The following is an 18312-nucleotide window of genomic DNA, read 5'->3' as shown; positions in this document are numbered from 1 at the left end:
GGTGGTTTGGGTAGGAAGGGACGAGTGGACCAGGGAGTTACGGAGGGAACGGTCTCTGCGGAACGCAGAGAGGGGAGGGGATGGGAGGATATGGCCAGTGGTGGGGTCCCGTTGTAGGTGACGGAAATGTTGGTGGTTGATTTGTTGGATCCGCTGGCTGGTGGGGTGGAAGGTGAGAACGAGGGGGATTCTGTCCTTGTTGCGAGTGGCAGGAGGGGGAGCAAGAGCGGAGCTGCGGGATGTAGAAGAGATCCTAGTGAGAGCAACACCTGTCCCTTTACCTCCCCCCTCAACTCCATCTATAAAAAAAGGACAAAGGGAATGGAGATCAAGGAAAATGTACAATAGATAATTGTTAGCTGTGAGTTAGCTGCTTTTTAAAATCTCTGATCAAAGCAAACAAAGATAAAATGAGGGTCTCGACCCGAAACATCACCCATTCCTTCTCTCCAGAGATGCTGCCTGACCTGCTGAGTTACTCCAGCTTTTTGTGTCCATCTTCGATGTTCTTATACATCTGAGCAGAGCTGTCCTTTGCTTTGCACTGAATTCTGATTTGAATATCAAATGAAACAGTAAAAGCCATTCAAAATAATTCTCCCATCAATGTAAAAAAATCGAGAAATAATTTTAGTTTAGAGAAAAAGCGTGGAAGCAAGCATTCGGCCTACCGAGTCCACGCTGTCCAATGATCACATGTACATGGGCTCTATCCTACACACTAGGGAACATTTACAGAAGCCAATTAACCTTCAAACCTGCATGTCTTTGGAAAGTGGGCGGAAACCGAGGCACCCAAAGAAAACCCACGTAGTCACAGGGAGAACGTACAAACTGCGTACATACAAGATCCACAATCAGGATCAAACCCGGGTCTCTGGCGCTCTAAGGCAGCAACTCAATCGCTGTGCCACTGTGTTCTGTAGGATCAGTAATCCTGTACATTTCAGTCTCCCCCAGCAAAGGATCATTAATGCATTAAAGAGGATTCAGAGCACTCTGGAAACATTTCCATACAGCCTGTTAATAGATTTCCCATAATATTATAATTAAATGCATTTTAGATCATTATTACTCCAGTGCCACTGAGTTAATCCAAATACTCTCTGTGGAATAGATCCAGCCTGGAATCATATGTCTGCGATTATTTGTTTTCCTAGAAGATTAAAGAAGGAATTTTTCCATTAAACAGTCTGTGACCAACAGAAGATTAGGACTGTGCAAGCCTTTCAGATAAATTGAGGTGATTTCAAGATAGCACGGTTTACGCATGCCAGATAGGCCTGGAAATTGCTCTGCCATTTTCTCTGCATTTGAACAGCAGGTTGGGTCACACAAATGTAAGAGTAAGATCTCCAATTAAAACTTCACACTAATGGTGATACAAATATAGTTGGTTTGAGTACGGACACTTCCCTATTGATGTGCTGCCAGTTCTCGCACATTGTAGCATGAAGCGCAGCGGGTGTTATCTATTCTGGCAGCGTTTGTAGGGATATATCACAATACAAACAATATTCTTCCAGCTCCAGGGGATTGAATGAATGAAAAACAATTTTGAGAAGGATGTGGGGGTCAGAGCAACCTGATAGGCTGGTGACGAATAAACCCAGCAGGGCGCATACTTATTTTGTATGTGACCACAGCGACCCACCAGGCTTGAAGCTAAGCACTCCTGGCAGGATGTTGCCAAAATGGTACCAAAAAGACAGGGGGTAGTTTTTGAATGCTTACTCATTCAACAAGCCTGTAATACAGGCGAAAGTATGTGACTGCTCTGCCTTCAATAATCATAAGACCAGAAAGTTGAGATTGAATGTAACACTGACTTTAAAGGGAAAAGCAGTTGCGGCAAAAAGGATGCTCTTGAGGCATAATGTCACAGATGAGGGCATGTAAACAGCCCAGCATCAGGAGAAATGGGTTGCTAAAGTCTGATTATTTTTGTGAGTAAAGGAAAACTGCCATTTTTAGACTGACACAGCTGAATATCTCACAACCGATTAATTTTGTTTAGGAAAGAACTACAGATGCTGGTTTAAATCGAAGGTAGACACAAAATGCTGGAGTAACTCAGCGGGACAGGCAGCAACTCTGGAGAGAAGGAATGGGTGACGCTTTGGGTCGAGACCCTTCTTCAGACTAATTTTGTATGTTCTAGCATTGCTAGGCACCTGGGGATGTTTGACACTGGATATAATCCTGGAGGAGACAAAATCCGTATTGAAATACGAGGATGCCGATATTTTTTTTCAGTAATAAGTTCACAATTGATCCAGTATTTTTTAGAGCTGTGCAAATTGATTTCTGTCCTCTGACTTTCTGATGTTATGTGCTCTGTTTACAAGACACAGAATCTTTAATCGAGCAACCAAATTTAGTTTGCTTTAACACAACTCTTTTCAGTTTAGAAAATGGACTCGGAATTCCAATTTTACATTATAACATCAAAGCATGCTACATATATCACACTGTATCTGAGCTGCACTAATTGGCACCTCCATGAACAGTATTTGGATTCCGCTTCTATCTACATTGCGCATTGAACACTTTGCATTGCCTGCACACAGCACTCCCATCCATTGTATCCCATCCATTGTTCTCTTCATGCATTTGTCTCCACATATTGCATTTCCCATGTGATACATTCACCAGAAACACAGCTTTCAAATGACTACATCCTCCATAACCACAGTCTGCAAGCGTGACAATCACCAGCCAATGCATTAGCACGGCATAAAAGTAAACTTTTTCTTGTCACAAAATCATAGATCTTTCCATCATTAGTCTGCAATAGGTTACAGCCTTCCTTAATTAGCCAAATCTTTCAAATTTCAATACATCTGTTCTCCTCATCACATTTCATCTAACAGTGTGACTCCTTGGCATGTCTCATCCATTGTGGTTTTTTTTTACAACAACACATTGTCAAGGCGATAATAGATTAAATAATGCATCAATAGTGCATTGCCTTAACTTAGCTTTACCTGTCAAAAACACTTACTGATACTGAATACTTTATTGTCACATGTGACAAATCACAGTGAAATTCTTTGCTTGCATGCCTTGCCAAGTTATGCCAATATTCGCCCATTAGGGCGCTTACAAAGTTACAAATTCCCCCCCCCCATCGCACTAATTCCCCCTTTTTTCCCCCCACCCCCCTCCCTCAAGGTAATCCCCCCATGCCGGGTCCCCAATGAACTCCATTGTTCATTTTTCGTCACGGCGGTCCCCCTACGTCGGGTCCCAATTGCTCTTCCCTCTCACTCAGGGGGGTCCCCCCCATGTCGGGTCCCCATTGCTCTTCCTCCTCACTCAAGGCGGCCCCCCCCATGCCGGGTCCTCCTTTGTTCCTTCCCTCGGCAGCAGCGTCCGCATTTCCACGTGTCCGTCCTCGTCCGTCCGTCGGCGCCATCATCGGCCGCTGCTATGACCTCTCCACTAATGCTGCTGGGTCTTCTCGAGACGCTTCCATGGCACCGACCCAGGTCCCAGCCAAGGGTTCCGCAGACCCTGGGGGCTGCTGTGGGCTCCATCGACCCGCGAGGTTCCGGATCGCGAGGCTCCTCTGCTGGAAGATTTTATTAAGTCCTGGTTTAATCCACTGTGAGGGTGCACCTTGAAACATTGTAAAAAATAGAAAAATTACTTATTTTCTCTGATTGTACAGTGGATAGATGCAAAATTAGTTGGTTGCTAAACTCTATAAACTAGTAGCTTGCTGAATAAAATCTGCCGCTTCTTCCAGTGATGTGGACAGTGCCTTTGTAACAATGCCTGTGACGAGCCGAGGATATTTCTGCAGAAGCTTACATTCTGGAATTGATTGCTTCTTGAAGTTTGTTTCTGGTTCATATCATTTCCTGAATGCAGAAAAAAAATAGGCTGAATTGTCTTAATTAATTCATAATTTACTTATCGTTGGTAAAAACAGAAATTTAACTTGATAACATTGGATTTATTTTATTTATCTGTTCAGTATTGCATTAATAAAGATTAAATATTTTGTTGAAAATCAAAAAGCTTTTTATACATTCCAACATCCATATCCTGCAGTTTCATGCATTATATTGACCATTCCAGTAACGCTCAATAATGGTTCTCCATAACGAGATCTTCATGTGCTACATTCCCTGCACACTAATTACCCATGCCGTTAAACAGGCTGCAAAGAAGGGAGAAGAGGCTTTCACTTCTTCATTGAGTAGTGATTAAGCAGAATCACTCCACCACCACCTGTCTTTGCTCAGGTGAACTTAGAGTCATACAGCACAGAAATAGGTCCTCTGGCCAAACTCATCCATACCAACGAGAACTTATGTTCATCTTGAACAGTTTTTCCTTTAATACCGGTCACTTATTCCAAATTAAAGATATAGCGATTGGAACCTACAGCCAGTGGCAAAGAAGGTATATGGTATGCATGCATGCCTGGAGTAGACAGGTCATTAAGAGGCAGGAAGTCATGATGCAGCTCTACAAGGCCACGTTTAGAGCAGAGCATGCATTCCTGGTGGCCCCATTACAGGAAGGACGTGGAGGCTTTGGAGAGGCTGCGTATAAGGTTTACTAGAATGCTGCCTGGACTAGGTATCAGCAACGAGGTGAGGTTAGACAAACTTGGATTGTTTTCTCTCTAACGCTGGCGGTAGAGATCTGATAGAAGTGTATAACATTCTGAGAGGCATAGACAGGACAGTCAAAACCTTTAACCCAGGGTGGAAATGTCAAAGACTAACTGGCACAGCTTTAAAGTGAAAGGTGTGAAGATTAAAGGAGATGTGTGGGGCAAGTTGTTTTACACAGAGGGTGATGTGTGACTGGAAAACAGTGGCAGGGGTGGTGGTAAAGGCAGACCAGGGGCCACAGTCTTAGAATAAAGGGGAGGCCATTTAAAACTGAGGTAAGAAGGAACTTTTTCACCCAGAAAGTTGTGAATTTGTGGAATTCTCTGCCACAGAGGGCAGCGGAGGGCAAATCACTGGAGAGTTAGATAGAGCTCTAGGGGCTAGTGGAATCAAGGAATATGGGGAGAAGGCAGGCACGGGTTATTGATTGTGGATGATCACTCATGATCACAATGAATGGCGGTGCTGGCTCGAAGGGCCGAAGGGACGAATGGCCTCCTCCTGCACCTATTTTCTATGTTTCTATGTTTCTACATGATATTGGTGTTTGAGAGGCTTTTGGGATATGCATGGAATTGTGGGATATGAATCATGCGCAGGCAGATAAAATCAGTTTATCTTGGCATAATGTTCCACACAGACATTTTGGAATGGAAAGAGCCTGTTCCTGTGCTTATCTTTTTATGTTGTTTGTACACAAGTGCAAACTATAATAAACAGATCCAACAGAAGATTTTTGACTTTGTTTTTCTTTCCATGGACGCTGCCTGACCAACAGAGTGTTTCCTACGTTTTCTGTTTTTATTTCAGATTTCTAACCGTAGCTATTTGATTTTCATTTACTTGGTCAGAAGTAAGCCTGTCCATTCCATTATGGGATGTGTAATGTATGACCATCTGAATGAATGGTCATTTATGACTGGGCCCTCTCTCCTCCCCGGTCCCCGCTCTCCCTGGGTCCTCAATGACCCGGTGCCATCTCTATCCCCTCCCCCCCCCCCCCACCCCCACCCCACCCCGGTCCCCGCTCTCCCCAGACCCTCAAGTCACCCCCGGTCTCTCATCCCGGACCCCCCCGATCCCCACACCGGGCCCTCAGTGACCTCAGTGGACACAAGAAGCAGGAATAGGATATAGAGATTATCTGAATGGGAACTAGGCAACTGGAGTATGATGTGAGGAAGTGTAAGATTATCATGCTTCGAAGGAAAAATGACAAAAAAAAACAAATTAACGCTTGTTGAGTGAGTACAAATGCTGTTATATACAAGTTTCTCGGTATCTTGGTATATATATCTTGGTATCATCATTGGTCCAAAAACGCTCACCAAATCCACCCAAAACTTCATCCTCAACATTGATGGTCTCCCAGTATCCACCTCCCCTCACATCCGGAATCTTGGAATCATCTTTGATCAAACCCTCTCCTTCGACAAACACATCAAACACATCACAAAGACAGCCTTCTTCCACCTCAAAAACATTGCCCGTCTCTGTCCATCCCTCTCCTCCACAGCTGCAGAAACCCTCATCCATGCCTTCATCACCTCCCGTCTGGACTACTGCAACAGCCTCCTCTATGGCGCACCCTCAAAAATCATCAGTAAACTTCAATACATTCAAAACTCCGCTGCCCGTCTACTCACCCACACCCCGATCCGTGACCATATCACCCCCGTCCTTTACAAACTCCACTGGCTCCCCATCCCCAGAGAATCCAGTACAAAATCCTCCTCATAACCTACAAAGCCCTCCATAACCTGGCCCCATCCTACCTGAACGACCTCCTCCACAGGCACACTCCCACCTGCACCCTCCGCTCTGCTGCTGCCAATCTCCTATCCCCCCACATCCGGACCAAACTCAGATCCTGGGGGGACAGGGCTTTCTCCATCGCTGCTCCCACCCTATGGAACTCACTACCCCAAACCGTTAGAGACTCCTCCACACTCACCACATTCAAAACATCGCTGAAGTCTCACCTGTTCAGTACTGCCTTCAACCACTGAAGGTCACCTCACCTTCTGTCTCCTTTCTCTGTTCGTTTACTTATTTACTTATTTATCTATTTATTCATTTCCCTATGTTCTCTAAATCTCTGTAAAGCGTCTTTGAGTATATGAAAAGCGCTATATAAATGTAATGCATTATTATTATTATTATTATTATAACACAGAAAAGGAACTTTTGCAGGTGAAGCACTGAATTAATAAGTCTGATGGAAAGCTGGTCTTTACTGCATTGAGAATGGAATATAAAAACATAGACGTTTTGTTGGGGTATGATGACAGTACTGCGCATCATTGCGAGATTCAGTCAATTGAAGATTGGTCTTTATCTTTTCATCACAGTAAGAAACCAGGGCCAACTATTTTTTTAACAGCTTCAATCAAAATTCTTACATCCTCTGTAAACCAGCTTGCTGCAATACCGGAAAGTATCCTTCAGTTTGGCAAATTACAATAGAACTTTATTTATCCCAGGAAGAAGTTAGAGAACACTGCATTTTGGGTCAATATTCATGACCGATTAAATATCTTTAAAGTGCTTTTAATTGAAATGTTATTGCAGGTTGTCACCAATTCAAAAGATAGACACAAAGTGCTGGGGTAACTCAGCGGGTCAGGCAGCATCTGGGGAGGAAAAGGATCGGTGACATGTTGGACCAGACCAGACACAAAACATCACCCATCCTTTTTCTCCAGAGATGCTGCCTGACCTGCCGAGTTATTTCAGCACTCTGTGTCTATATCTGGTATAAACCAGCAGCTGTGGTCCTTTGTTTTTATATTGTGACCAATTTACCCACACTAAGGCCTTGTAGGTAATGAATAAGGCAGAGAATTAAGATCCTGTAAACACTCTATCCCCTACTCCCAATTCCGTCTGCGCCGCATCTGCGCCCAGGGTGAGGTTTTCCATACGAGGTCATCGGAGATGTCCTCATTCTTTAGGAAACGGGGGTTCCCCTCTTCCATTATAGATGAGGCTCTCACTGGGGGCTCCATCATATCCCGCAGCTCCGCTCTTGTTCCCCCTCGCCCCATTCATAACAAGGACAGAGTCCCCTTGTCCTCACCTTCCACCCCATCAGCCGTCGCATACAGCATATAATCCTCCAATATTTTTGCCGCCTCCAATATTACTGGCCACATCTTCCCATCTCCACCCTTTTCTGCTTTCTGCAGAGACCATTCCCTCCGCAACTTCCTGGTTAATTTGTCCCCTCCCACCCAAACCACTCCTTCCCCAGGTACTTTCCCCTGCAACCGCAGGAGATGCAACACCTGTCTCTTTACCTCCCCCCTCGACTCCATCCAAGGACCCCGGCAGTCTTTCCAGGTGAGGCAGAGGTTCACTTGCATCTTCTCCAACCTCATTTACTGTATCCGCTGTTCCAGGTGGCAACACCTATACATTGGCGAGACCAAGCGCAGGCTTGGTGATCGTTTCGCTCAACACCTCCGCTCAGTCTGCCTTAACCTACCTGATCTCCCAGTTGCACAGCACTTTAACTCCCCCTCCCATTCCCAATCTGACCTTTCTGTCCTGGGCCTCCTCCATTGTCAGAGTGAGGCCCAGTGCAAATTGGAGGAACAGCACCTCATATTTCGCTTGGGCAGCTTACACCCCAGCGGTATGAACATTGACTTCTCTAACTTCAAATATCCCTTGCTTTCCCTCTGTTTCCATCGCCTCTCCTTCCCAGTTCTCCCACGTCTTACTGTCTCCGACTACATTCTATCTCTGTCCCGTCCGACCCCCTGACATTACTGAAGAAAGGTCTCGAGCCGAAACGTCACCCATTCCCTCTCTCCAGAGATGCTGCATGACCCGCTGAGTTACTCCAGCGTTTTGTGTCTACCGTTAAGATAGTGTGCCAGTTAATAGCCAATAAGCCAGAGAAACATTTAATTTGTGTCTGCTGATGTTGCCAGGGGAAAGTTTAATTTGATCTCAAAAGAGAGGACAGCATTCTGTCGTGTTATAACATCCTGTTACCATTTTAGGGAGTGACAGAAACCTACTGAGTGATTCCTGCCATAATTGTTTAAACTGCTCACACAGTTTGTGAGCACAAGCATTGTTGCCCAAGCAAGCCCAAGTGAAAAATGTTTTGAGCATTTGAAAGTGAAAGAGAAAAATAACCTGCGAGGTGGCAGAACTGCAGATGGTATTAAATCAGATCAGCCGCTGAGGTGACATTCATGGAACAAAGTAGCAGAAGATGTTTACAGCTGAAAGGAACTTTTATGAAAGGCAGTCACCGGCGTTTCCACTATCCAATTAGTTATCGGTTGGCTGCCAGTCTAAAAATAGCATCCTACAGCTATTGTACATGCTCCTGGTTCAGTGGTTTCAGTATGATAATAAAACTGAAAAGGAAGATTTGTTTGGATATACAATTTTTAAATGCCAAGAAAGATTTGGCTCATGTTACTTTGTCCTTGAATGGACAGATTATTGTTAACGGAGAAAATTGATACTTCAGATGTTGAACTCTATCTCGTCATGCTGTTGCTTTTTGTTTTGCTGCTTACTTTCCTGCAAAGACCCAAATAACACATATCTCCTGGGCACCAAATGAAAATCTGAGTGTTTCCATATCGGGCAGTAAAGCCTAAAATCTATTCCAATCAATCCTTCATGATATTGTTTGTAACTGGAAATGGACATAAACATTTTTTTGCTGGGAGACAGTTTTAGAAAATTACTGATCAGGTGTCATCTTGTCATAATGGGCAAGATAAGAGTGGATTTAGCTGTAGCTCACTGACATCATCTGTCTCCTTGCCCACCAAAGCATGCTTCACATGTACTCGCCTACCTGGATCACTCACCTATCTGGAGTCTTCAATGGATCACTCTCCCGAAGCTCCAGGCCTCGCTCATCCAGACCTGCAATGGTCCTCAACTTGACTTCAATCCACGGCAGATACACACATTCAATAAACGGTCCCTCACCTACCTGGACTCCACTAAGGATCACCACCTAAATTTTCCTGCTGGTTCCATGGTTTACATCATTATATCCCTTTCATTTCGCCTCCTCCACAGCCAACAATGGACCATTGTGGGCTCCACCTTTCTTTGGTTAGCGAAGCTGGCTCTGAGTTGTTCTGAACCCTTTCATACCTCTAGATTCTCCCTCCCTTGACTTTCAGTCTGAAGAAGGGTCTCGACCTGAAATGCCACCTATTCCTTTTCTCTAGAGATGCTGTCTGACCCGCTGAGCTACTCTCGCATTTTGTGTCTATCTAAAGCACACTATACCCCCGCTGCAATAACACTTTCATGGCTGAGCAGCTCCTAATGATAATGGAGGCCATGGTCAGAATGGTATTTTGACCTTGCGTAGTACAGTCCCAATAACCTGACAACCTTCTCTCAGATCAAGCAGTCTAAGAACTTCTCACTATTTGCAAATGTCTCTCGAAATCAGAGACATCTCAAAGCAGTTTAAAACAAAACTTAATCATGAGAATCAAGTTAAACTGCTGTTAATTCATTAAAAAAACCCAGATATGCAGTTAAATAAAGAAAAATAAACCAAACATTAGCCAATTTATCTTTTTAATTAAGGTTCGATGTTCGATGAATATCATCATGCTTGCTGCTCCATTTATGGCTGGTGTAAAGTTGTAATGCCGATATGAGGAGTATCTGGCACATCAACACCTCACGGGATGTCACGGATCACTGGGGAGTTTTGCAGAACAGAAAAGCCTAGGGGTGCAGGCACAGAGTTGCATGAAGGTGGCTGGCAACATAGGTGGACAGAGTGGGGAAGAAGGCATATGGCACGTTCACCTTCATTGTTAACAGTGCTGAGTACAAGAGGTGGAACGTCATATTACAGTTTAACCGGATGCTGGTGAAGCCACATTTGCGCTACTGTGTACCTTCTGGTCACCATGCTATTGGAAGGATATCATTAAACTGGAAAGAGTGCAAAAAGATTTATGAAGATGTTACCTGGTCCACAGGCTTTCAGCTGTAAGAAGAGGCTGGATAAGCCAGGTCTTCTTTCTCTGGAGCATAGGAAGCTGAAGGGTGACCTTATAAACGTATATAAAATCATAAGGTGGACAGTCACAGTCTTTTCCCTAGGGTAGGGGAGTCAAAAATTAGAAGGCATGTATTTAAAGTGAGGGGAGAAAGATTTTAAAGAGAGTGGGAGGAATTTTTTTTCACACGGAAGGTGGTGTGTATATGGAACGAGTTTCCATGGGAAGTTATAGAGGCGAGTACATTTATGACATTTGAAAGACAGACAGATACGTGGACAAGAAATGTTTGGAGAGATACGGGCCAGCAGCAAGCAAATGGGTGTAGCTTGATTGATTAGGCGACTTGGTCAACATAGATGAGTTGGGCCAAAGGGCCTGTTTCCATGTTGTAGCTTTATAACTCCACAATGCTAATCTGCAGCTGATCAGCTGTTCTGTACAGATGTACCCTCTATCTGATAATAATAGACAATAGACAATAGGTGCAGGAGTAGGCCATTCAGCCCTTCGAGCCAGCACCGCCATTCAATACGATCATGGCTGATCACTCTCAATCAGTACCCCGTTCCTGCCTTCTCCCCATACCCCCTCACTCCGCTATCCTTAAGAGCTCTATCCAGCTCTCTCTTGAAAGCATCCAACGAACTGGCCTCCACTGCCTTCTGAGGCAGAGAATTCCACACCTTCACCACTCTCTGACTGGACAGGTAACTTAATCACCTAGTTTAACTTGTAAGTTTAAATTTCAATATTCGTGGCATAGTTGTTTCCTGCTATTCTACAACAACATGTGGCTGTACACAGTTGGCATAGATTTGCAATACGTATTCTTGACTGCAATGAAGTACAGAACTATAAAAGCTTTCTTCAGTGTGGCACGTTACATATGAACCTGTTACTGATGGAGGAAATCTCGTTCATTGTTTGTGCAACATATATAGTACATAAATCATGATTACTTGTTGTGTTTCTATACAGATTATTGAACAACAACCAAATCAAGAGAATACCAAGGAAAGCATTTGAGGGCCTGGACAACTTGAAATACCTGTAAGTGCAGAACTTCAGATTTGGATATTATTGCACTTGCTGACTTGCATCAAATTATTTCATTGCCTTATATTTTGTTTATTGTCATTTTCCAAACATTTTCCAATTTTTTGACCCCCGCTGTATGCCGCAAGTGCTTGGTTCTTTTCCTTTTTTTTTTAACTTCACTCACATGCCTGAAAAGGGTACTTGACTGGAATCTGATTTTTGCTTTTGGATACCCTCAGATTTTAATGAGGGCCATAGGGATCTGAACACTAGTCATCTCTTATGGTATATGTTATTGGACAACATTTCCATGGTCTACAAATTCCATCACATGACACATGCTGTGAACTAGCTCATACAGTTTTATCGGGAAATTAATGAAGTTGCAATTTCTACATAATCTCTGGAAACCAATCCTTTCCCCTTTGGATCCTCTTTGTGTGCATGTAAAAAGATGCACAGCCACTAATGGGATGCATCACAGGTCTGGACACAAGTAACACAAAATTCATTCAGGTGTCAGCAGCCCATAGACAGTGCAGATCACTTTTGCAGAAGCAGGGCTTCACAATGAATGCAGTTCCTTCTTGGGTAAAACCTGTGAGCTTGTACAGTCGGGCACTGAGATTTAATTTCAGGAAGATGTCCTTTGTCTCAGTGCTTATGAATAAATGATACCTCTGTGAGCCCATCGCATTTCTTTCACTTTAGAAGTGCTGAATAAATGCACACCGTTATTATAAGTAACTGCCAATTGAATGTAATATATTCCACCTGCTCCTTCCAGTTCAATGCTACTGTACATATTCATCTCCTGTTATTCTGCTCTTCCAAAGTGTGATCTACTGTATGGGGTGTTTAGATTCATACAACACGGAAACAGGCCCTTCAGCCCAACGTGTCCGTACCGACCAAGAGGCCCCATCTAAGCTAGTCCCATTTGCCTGCATTTTCCTCATGTTCCCTCTAAATCTTTCCGGTGTTTGGCTGCCTCCTTGTTATTAAATGCCATGAGCCTCAATTAACTTTATCTCATGATGATTTAGGTATTGAGAGAAAACTACTGCTGGCTACCTTCCCGGAGTTCGTATGATTCTCTCAGAGGATGAAATACATGCCTGGTTTGTGCTGGCAAGTTTGTGCTGGCAAGATGAAAAAATGGGTCGACTGGGCTTGTATTCACTGGAATTTAGAAGGATGAGAGGGGATCTTATAGAAACATATAAAATTCTTAAAGGATCGGACAAGCTAGGAAAAATGTTCCCGATGTTGGGGGAGTCCAGAACCAGGGATCAAAGTTTAAGAATAAGGGGTAGGCCATTTAGGACTGAGATGAGGAAATATTTTTTCACCCAGGGAGTTGTGAATCTGTGGAATTATCTTCCACAGAAGGCAGTGGAGGCTAATTCACTGGATGTTTTCAAGGGAGAGTTATATTTAGCTGTTAGGACTAAAGGAATCAAGGGATTTGGGGAAAAAGCAGGAACGGGGTACTGATTTTAGATGATCAGCCATAATCATATTGAATGGTGGTGCTGGCTCGAAGGGCTGAATGGCCTACTCTTGCACCTATTTTCTATGTTTTCTATGTCTATGAAGCTGACAAATGTCACTTGCTGTAAAGGTCAATGCAGTCATAACAATGTTGTCCCGGGCTCCTTATGAGTTGTCCTGGAATACATTCTTAAAATTTGTTCGCGGAATCAGCTAATTTGCAATTCATTCAAGCACAAAACAGATAACTATTGTGTTGTTTACCAGAACACTTTAGCAAGACACAGGAGACTGCAGATACTGGGATTTCAAACGAAAAACGAACTGCTGGAAGAATCAGTGGGTTGAGCTGCATCAATGGGGGAAAAGAAAAGAAAACAGACAATTGTGAATGACTCGCTGAGTTCCTCCAGTAGTGTTTATTTTATGATCACTTTATCGGTAGATAACGGGAAACATTAAGAGAAGGCCTTGAGTTTAGTCCACATTGTAATAACTTGTAAGGTTTTGTGTGAACAATTTGCATCAAAATCGCACCTCATGTTTTTCTCATAGTAGAGGAACCATTGTAAGTCATAAATGTTGTTAGTTTGCAATAGATTGCATTTTTCATGCTGCTTAATGGATTTATTCCCTGCTGTTTAACGCACTTATTCCCTTTAATTGTCTTGAACCTTTGCTTTACCATTATTCCCCTATTTGATTTTGGAAGTGGAGGATAAAATACGATATTGGTTGCTTGGAGACCAAAACTATCCAGCTTCAATCCTGGCTAAAAGCATGTGTTGACACGCATAATCACTGGCTGGAACAAGATGTAAATAGATTTACGTGTCAAGATAAACTATAACCAAAGAATGCGAAAGCATAGATTAACATTTGTGAAACCAAGTACAACAAATAAATCAGTGAAACCAAGTTCTATACATAAAGAGAAAAGAAGAGCTAATATTTTAGATCAACACGTTTCATTAATTTATTCTCCACAGATGCTGCCTGACATGCTAAATAATTTCAATGTTTCTCATTTTCAGTTTGCTAGATCTTGAAGCTTCCTGCTACATAGAACAAAGAACACCTCACACTATTTACCAGAATAGTACTTGGATTAGAATGCATTCGCTCTAAAGAGTTTAGATAGACTTGGATTGTTTTCTCAGGAATGCCGGAGATCGAGGGCAGACCTGACAGATGTATTTAAAATTATGAGAGACATAGATAGGGTAGACAGTCAGAACCTGTTTCCAGAGTGGGAAAGGCAAAGATGAGAGAGGCAAAGATTAAAGGAAATGTGTGGGGCGATTTTTTTAAGCAGAGGGTGGTGGGTAACTAGAATGCACTGCCAGGGGCAGTAATGGAGGCAGGTACAACAGTGGCATTTAAGAGGCCTTTAAATATGCACATGGATATGCAGGGAATGGAGGGATATGGATAGTTGCAGGTAGATGAGATCAGTTTATCTTGGCATCATGTTCAGCACAGGCATTATGGGCCGAAGGACCTGTTCCTGTGCTCTACTGTTCTATGTTCCATGTGGTATGCTGTGTATTGTCCAGCTTCGTGCAATGTAGAATCAATCCAAAACATTGGACATCAATGAAGGCTAGATTGAAGATTCTTACGATTATAGGGAATTAAATAGGGATGTAACAAATATCAAAGAAACATGGGGACATGGAAGAGAAATAGAATTAGAAACAGCTACGGTATGAAGCTGGCACTGGCTTTGAACAATATTTCTGAATTCTGCTTTTTGATTTATTTTCAGCTACCTATACAAGAATAACATTCGTGCAATCGACAGACAGGCATTTAAAGGGCTTGTGTCTCTGGAGCAGCTGTAAGTAAATTTAAGACCTTCTAAATGAATCAACATATTTTAGGAATCTTTGCCACATTAATAAGGCACTTCTGCATCTTTGACCTTGAAATTCTTTGGAGTACTTTCCAACAGTTCAAGTGTTTCGGAACTGAATTCTTGGCACCTCTTCATCCAAAGCCAGAATCCACATCACAAATTCTGAGATGAGGTTATTGATACATAGAGGGAAAATGGACATCGTATCTTTGTACATTTCAGCTATGTTTACTCTAATATTTTCACAGTGGACCTGCTTGAGAAACACCCATGTTCTCCTTGGGGGCAATAAATAACGTTCCCTGCAATCTTTGGGCTTTCAGAGCAAGTTAAACTAATATGTGCTGAGATTGATTAACATATGCTTAGAAATGTTTACCTATAATGGATCAACTGTTTCTCACCAAGAGATTCGTGGTTCTGCTGGCAGTCAGCTGGAGTCCTGGATGGAATTTCTGAAGAAACCCTGGATCCTCTGGCATCTTGGATTTAGAGGCACCTTCAGTTTATGAGGATGTTGCCAGGACTGGAGGGTGTGAGCTATAGGGAGAGGTTGAGTAAGCTGGGTCTCTATTCCTTGGAGTGCAGGAGGATGAGGGGTGATCTTATAGAGGTGTATAAAATCATGAGTAATAGGTCGGGTAGATGCACAGAATCTCTTGCCCAGAGATGGGGAATTGAGGACCAGAGGTTCAAGGTGAAGGGGAAAAGATTTAATAGGAATCTGAGGGGTAACTTTTTCACACAAAGGGTGGTGGGTGTATGGAACAAGCTGCCAGAGGAGGTAGTTGAGGCTGGGACTATCCCAACGTTTAAGAACCAGATAGATAGGTACATGGATAGGATAAGTTTAGAGGGATATGGACCAAGCACAGGCAGGTGGAACTAGTGTAGCTGGGACATGTTGGCCTGTGTGCGCAGGTTGGGTCGAAGGACCTGTTTCCACACTGTATCACTCTATGACTTTATGATTCTATACATCCACAACCCTACATTAAAGAAATTTAAAGCGTTACAGCAAATTGAACAGAATAGCACTTAAAGGAGATGCTTTCTCTGTGACATTGGACAGACATCAGTCTTTCTCTTCTCTGCAACCCTTGGACTTTGAGGGCATTTGCTTTTTCTTTATTGTTAATTAAGCTCTCCTCCATTTTATATACAATTTATGTATAGATTGACATTTTTTTAGTCCGTGGTGAGATGGGGCTGGATAATTGCACAATCCTATTTCTTAATCACACTGAGAGCTCTCCAAATACCCTTAGTGTCTCATCATGTCAATAATTTTGAAGACTCTCCAAACCAAATCACTATTACCCGAACTGCAAAGGGAAAATGTTCATTGGAAGAATTAGGATCTAAATCTATCTGTACTTGTATATTTCCATGTTGATGTTCAGTTCCAATTCAAATCCCCAGCAAAATTGATTTCTGATTTCAGATAGTTGGGTGTATACATTATCTTCCATAAAACAAAGGGGTAGGGGTTGAGTTGTTGTCTTACAGCACCAGGGACCCAAGTTCGATCTGGACTACAGGTGCTATCTGTTAGGTTTGTACGTTCTCTCTGTGACTGCATGGGTTTTCTCCAGGTTCTCCGGCTTCCTGTCACATTCCAAAGATGTACAGGTTTATAACTTAATTCGCTTCGGTAAGATTGTAAATTATCCCTAAAGTGTAGGATAGTGCTAATGTGCAGTGTGATTGTTGGTCGGCATGGACTTGATGGGCCGAATGGCCTCTTTCCGTGCTTAAAGTAATTAATTAAATACTGTAGAACAAACTGACTTACTTGAATATATCTTAAGCTTCCACTCTTTTCCCTTCCATTTTAACACATTTCATTAAAAAAAATAGCATGATTTTTCCAAACAGAACTCTTTAATCAGCTGAACCTATATTTGGATATGGATGTTGGTTCTTCACCTTGTTTTAATGTCAATTTGATTACTGGAGTCTAATTTGTTGGGGTAAAGAGGAACCTTCACCAATCAAGCAGGAAAATGGTTTAAATACTAAATAATTGTCACGTACACCCAGTTGTTATTGATAATGTTTGAAATCTGTTCTTTTCCATGCCTCACCTTGCAGAGGTCCTGTTCAATAAAAGACACAAAATGTTGACTAACTCAGTGGGTCAGGCAGCATCTCTGGAAAACATGGGTAAGTGACGTTACAGGTTGGGACCCTTCTTCAGACTAAAGATAGATCCTCACCCGAAATGTCACCAGTCTGAAGAAGGGTCCATGTTCTCCAGAGATACTGCCTGATCCACTGAATTACTCCAGTACCTTGTGTATTTTTTGTAAACTAGCATCTGCAATTCCTTTTTTCTCTCTTCTGTCCAATTCAATGTCAGACACATGGATGATTTGGATCTGTCATCAGCATGGCAATAAATAATATGGGATTGCAGGGTAGGGTGGTATCATTCAGTGATGTATTAAACACAAGGTTTCTTTAGACTTTAGAGATACAGCGTGGAAACAAACCCTTCGGCCCATCGTGTAAGCACCGACCAGTGATTACCCTGTATTATTGCACTATCCTACACATTAGGAACAGTTTTAAATCTACAATTTTTAACCGAAGCCAATTAACCCACAAACCTGTACGTCTTTGCAGTGTGTGAGGAAACCGGAGCCCCCGGAGAGGACCCACGTGGTCACAGGGAGAACATACAAACTCCGTACAGACAGCAACCCGTTGTCAGGATCACTGGTCCTGTAAGGCAGCAACTCTACCGCTGCACCACTGTGCTGTTTCACTTTCAGCTTCTTTACTATTTAGTTTTCCAGCCACATCCCAGTTCTCCACCTTCCAAGGGATGGCTGTGGAGTGAGATACCTTCTGAATTGTTCTGACTTTGGCGACTTACTATCCTTTCCATTGTCACATTCCGTTATATTGTACTTGCGTGCAGTTTTCCTGTCCCAGTGCTGGTACACTCCCAGTATTTTGTGCAAAACAATATCTTGCACGGAGCAAAGGTATGTTGACTATAAACACTTTACACTTTCTTTAACACTTGGATATAAAATGTGTGCACATCAGATAATTCCATGTTTACATTCAACAACACAAAAGTTTATAAAGAACAAGTCTGAAGAACGGTCTCGACCCAAAACATCACCTATTCCTTTTCTCCAGTGATGCTGTCTGACCCACTGAGTTACTCCAGCTTTTTGTGTCTTTCTTCGGTTTAAACCAGTATCTGCAGTAGCCTTCCTACACAAGTTTATTAAACTATTTTTCGAATGAATGTTTAGAAAATGAC

The 18312-nt window shown here is 42.7% G+C and overlaps 1 protein-coding gene across 1 annotated transcript in view; it reads left to right on the top strand.

The window, feature by feature from the left end:
• LOC144593002 (peroxidasin homolog) overlaps positions 1 to 18312 on the top strand; it is a 291006-nt gene that overhangs the window by 72166 nt on the left and 200528 nt on the right. The window contains exons 3-4 of the mRNA XM_078398417.1: positions 11621 to 11692; positions 14943 to 15014. Of these exons, the coding sequence (XP_078254543.1) occupies positions 11621 to 11692; positions 14943 to 15014 (144 nt within the window). The remainder of the gene's footprint in view (positions 1 to 11620; positions 11693 to 14942; positions 15015 to 18312) is intronic.

Source organism: Rhinoraja longicauda, chromosome 4 (genome assembly GCF_053455715.1).
Source record: "Rhinoraja longicauda isolate Sanriku21f chromosome 4, sRhiLon1.1, whole genome shotgun sequence".
NCBI lineage: Eukaryota > Metazoa > Chordata > Chondrichthyes > Rajiformes > Arhynchobatidae > Rhinoraja > Rhinoraja longicauda.
Note: the sequence above shows the minus strand (reverse complement) of the source record. Positions and strands in the feature narration are given on the sequence as shown.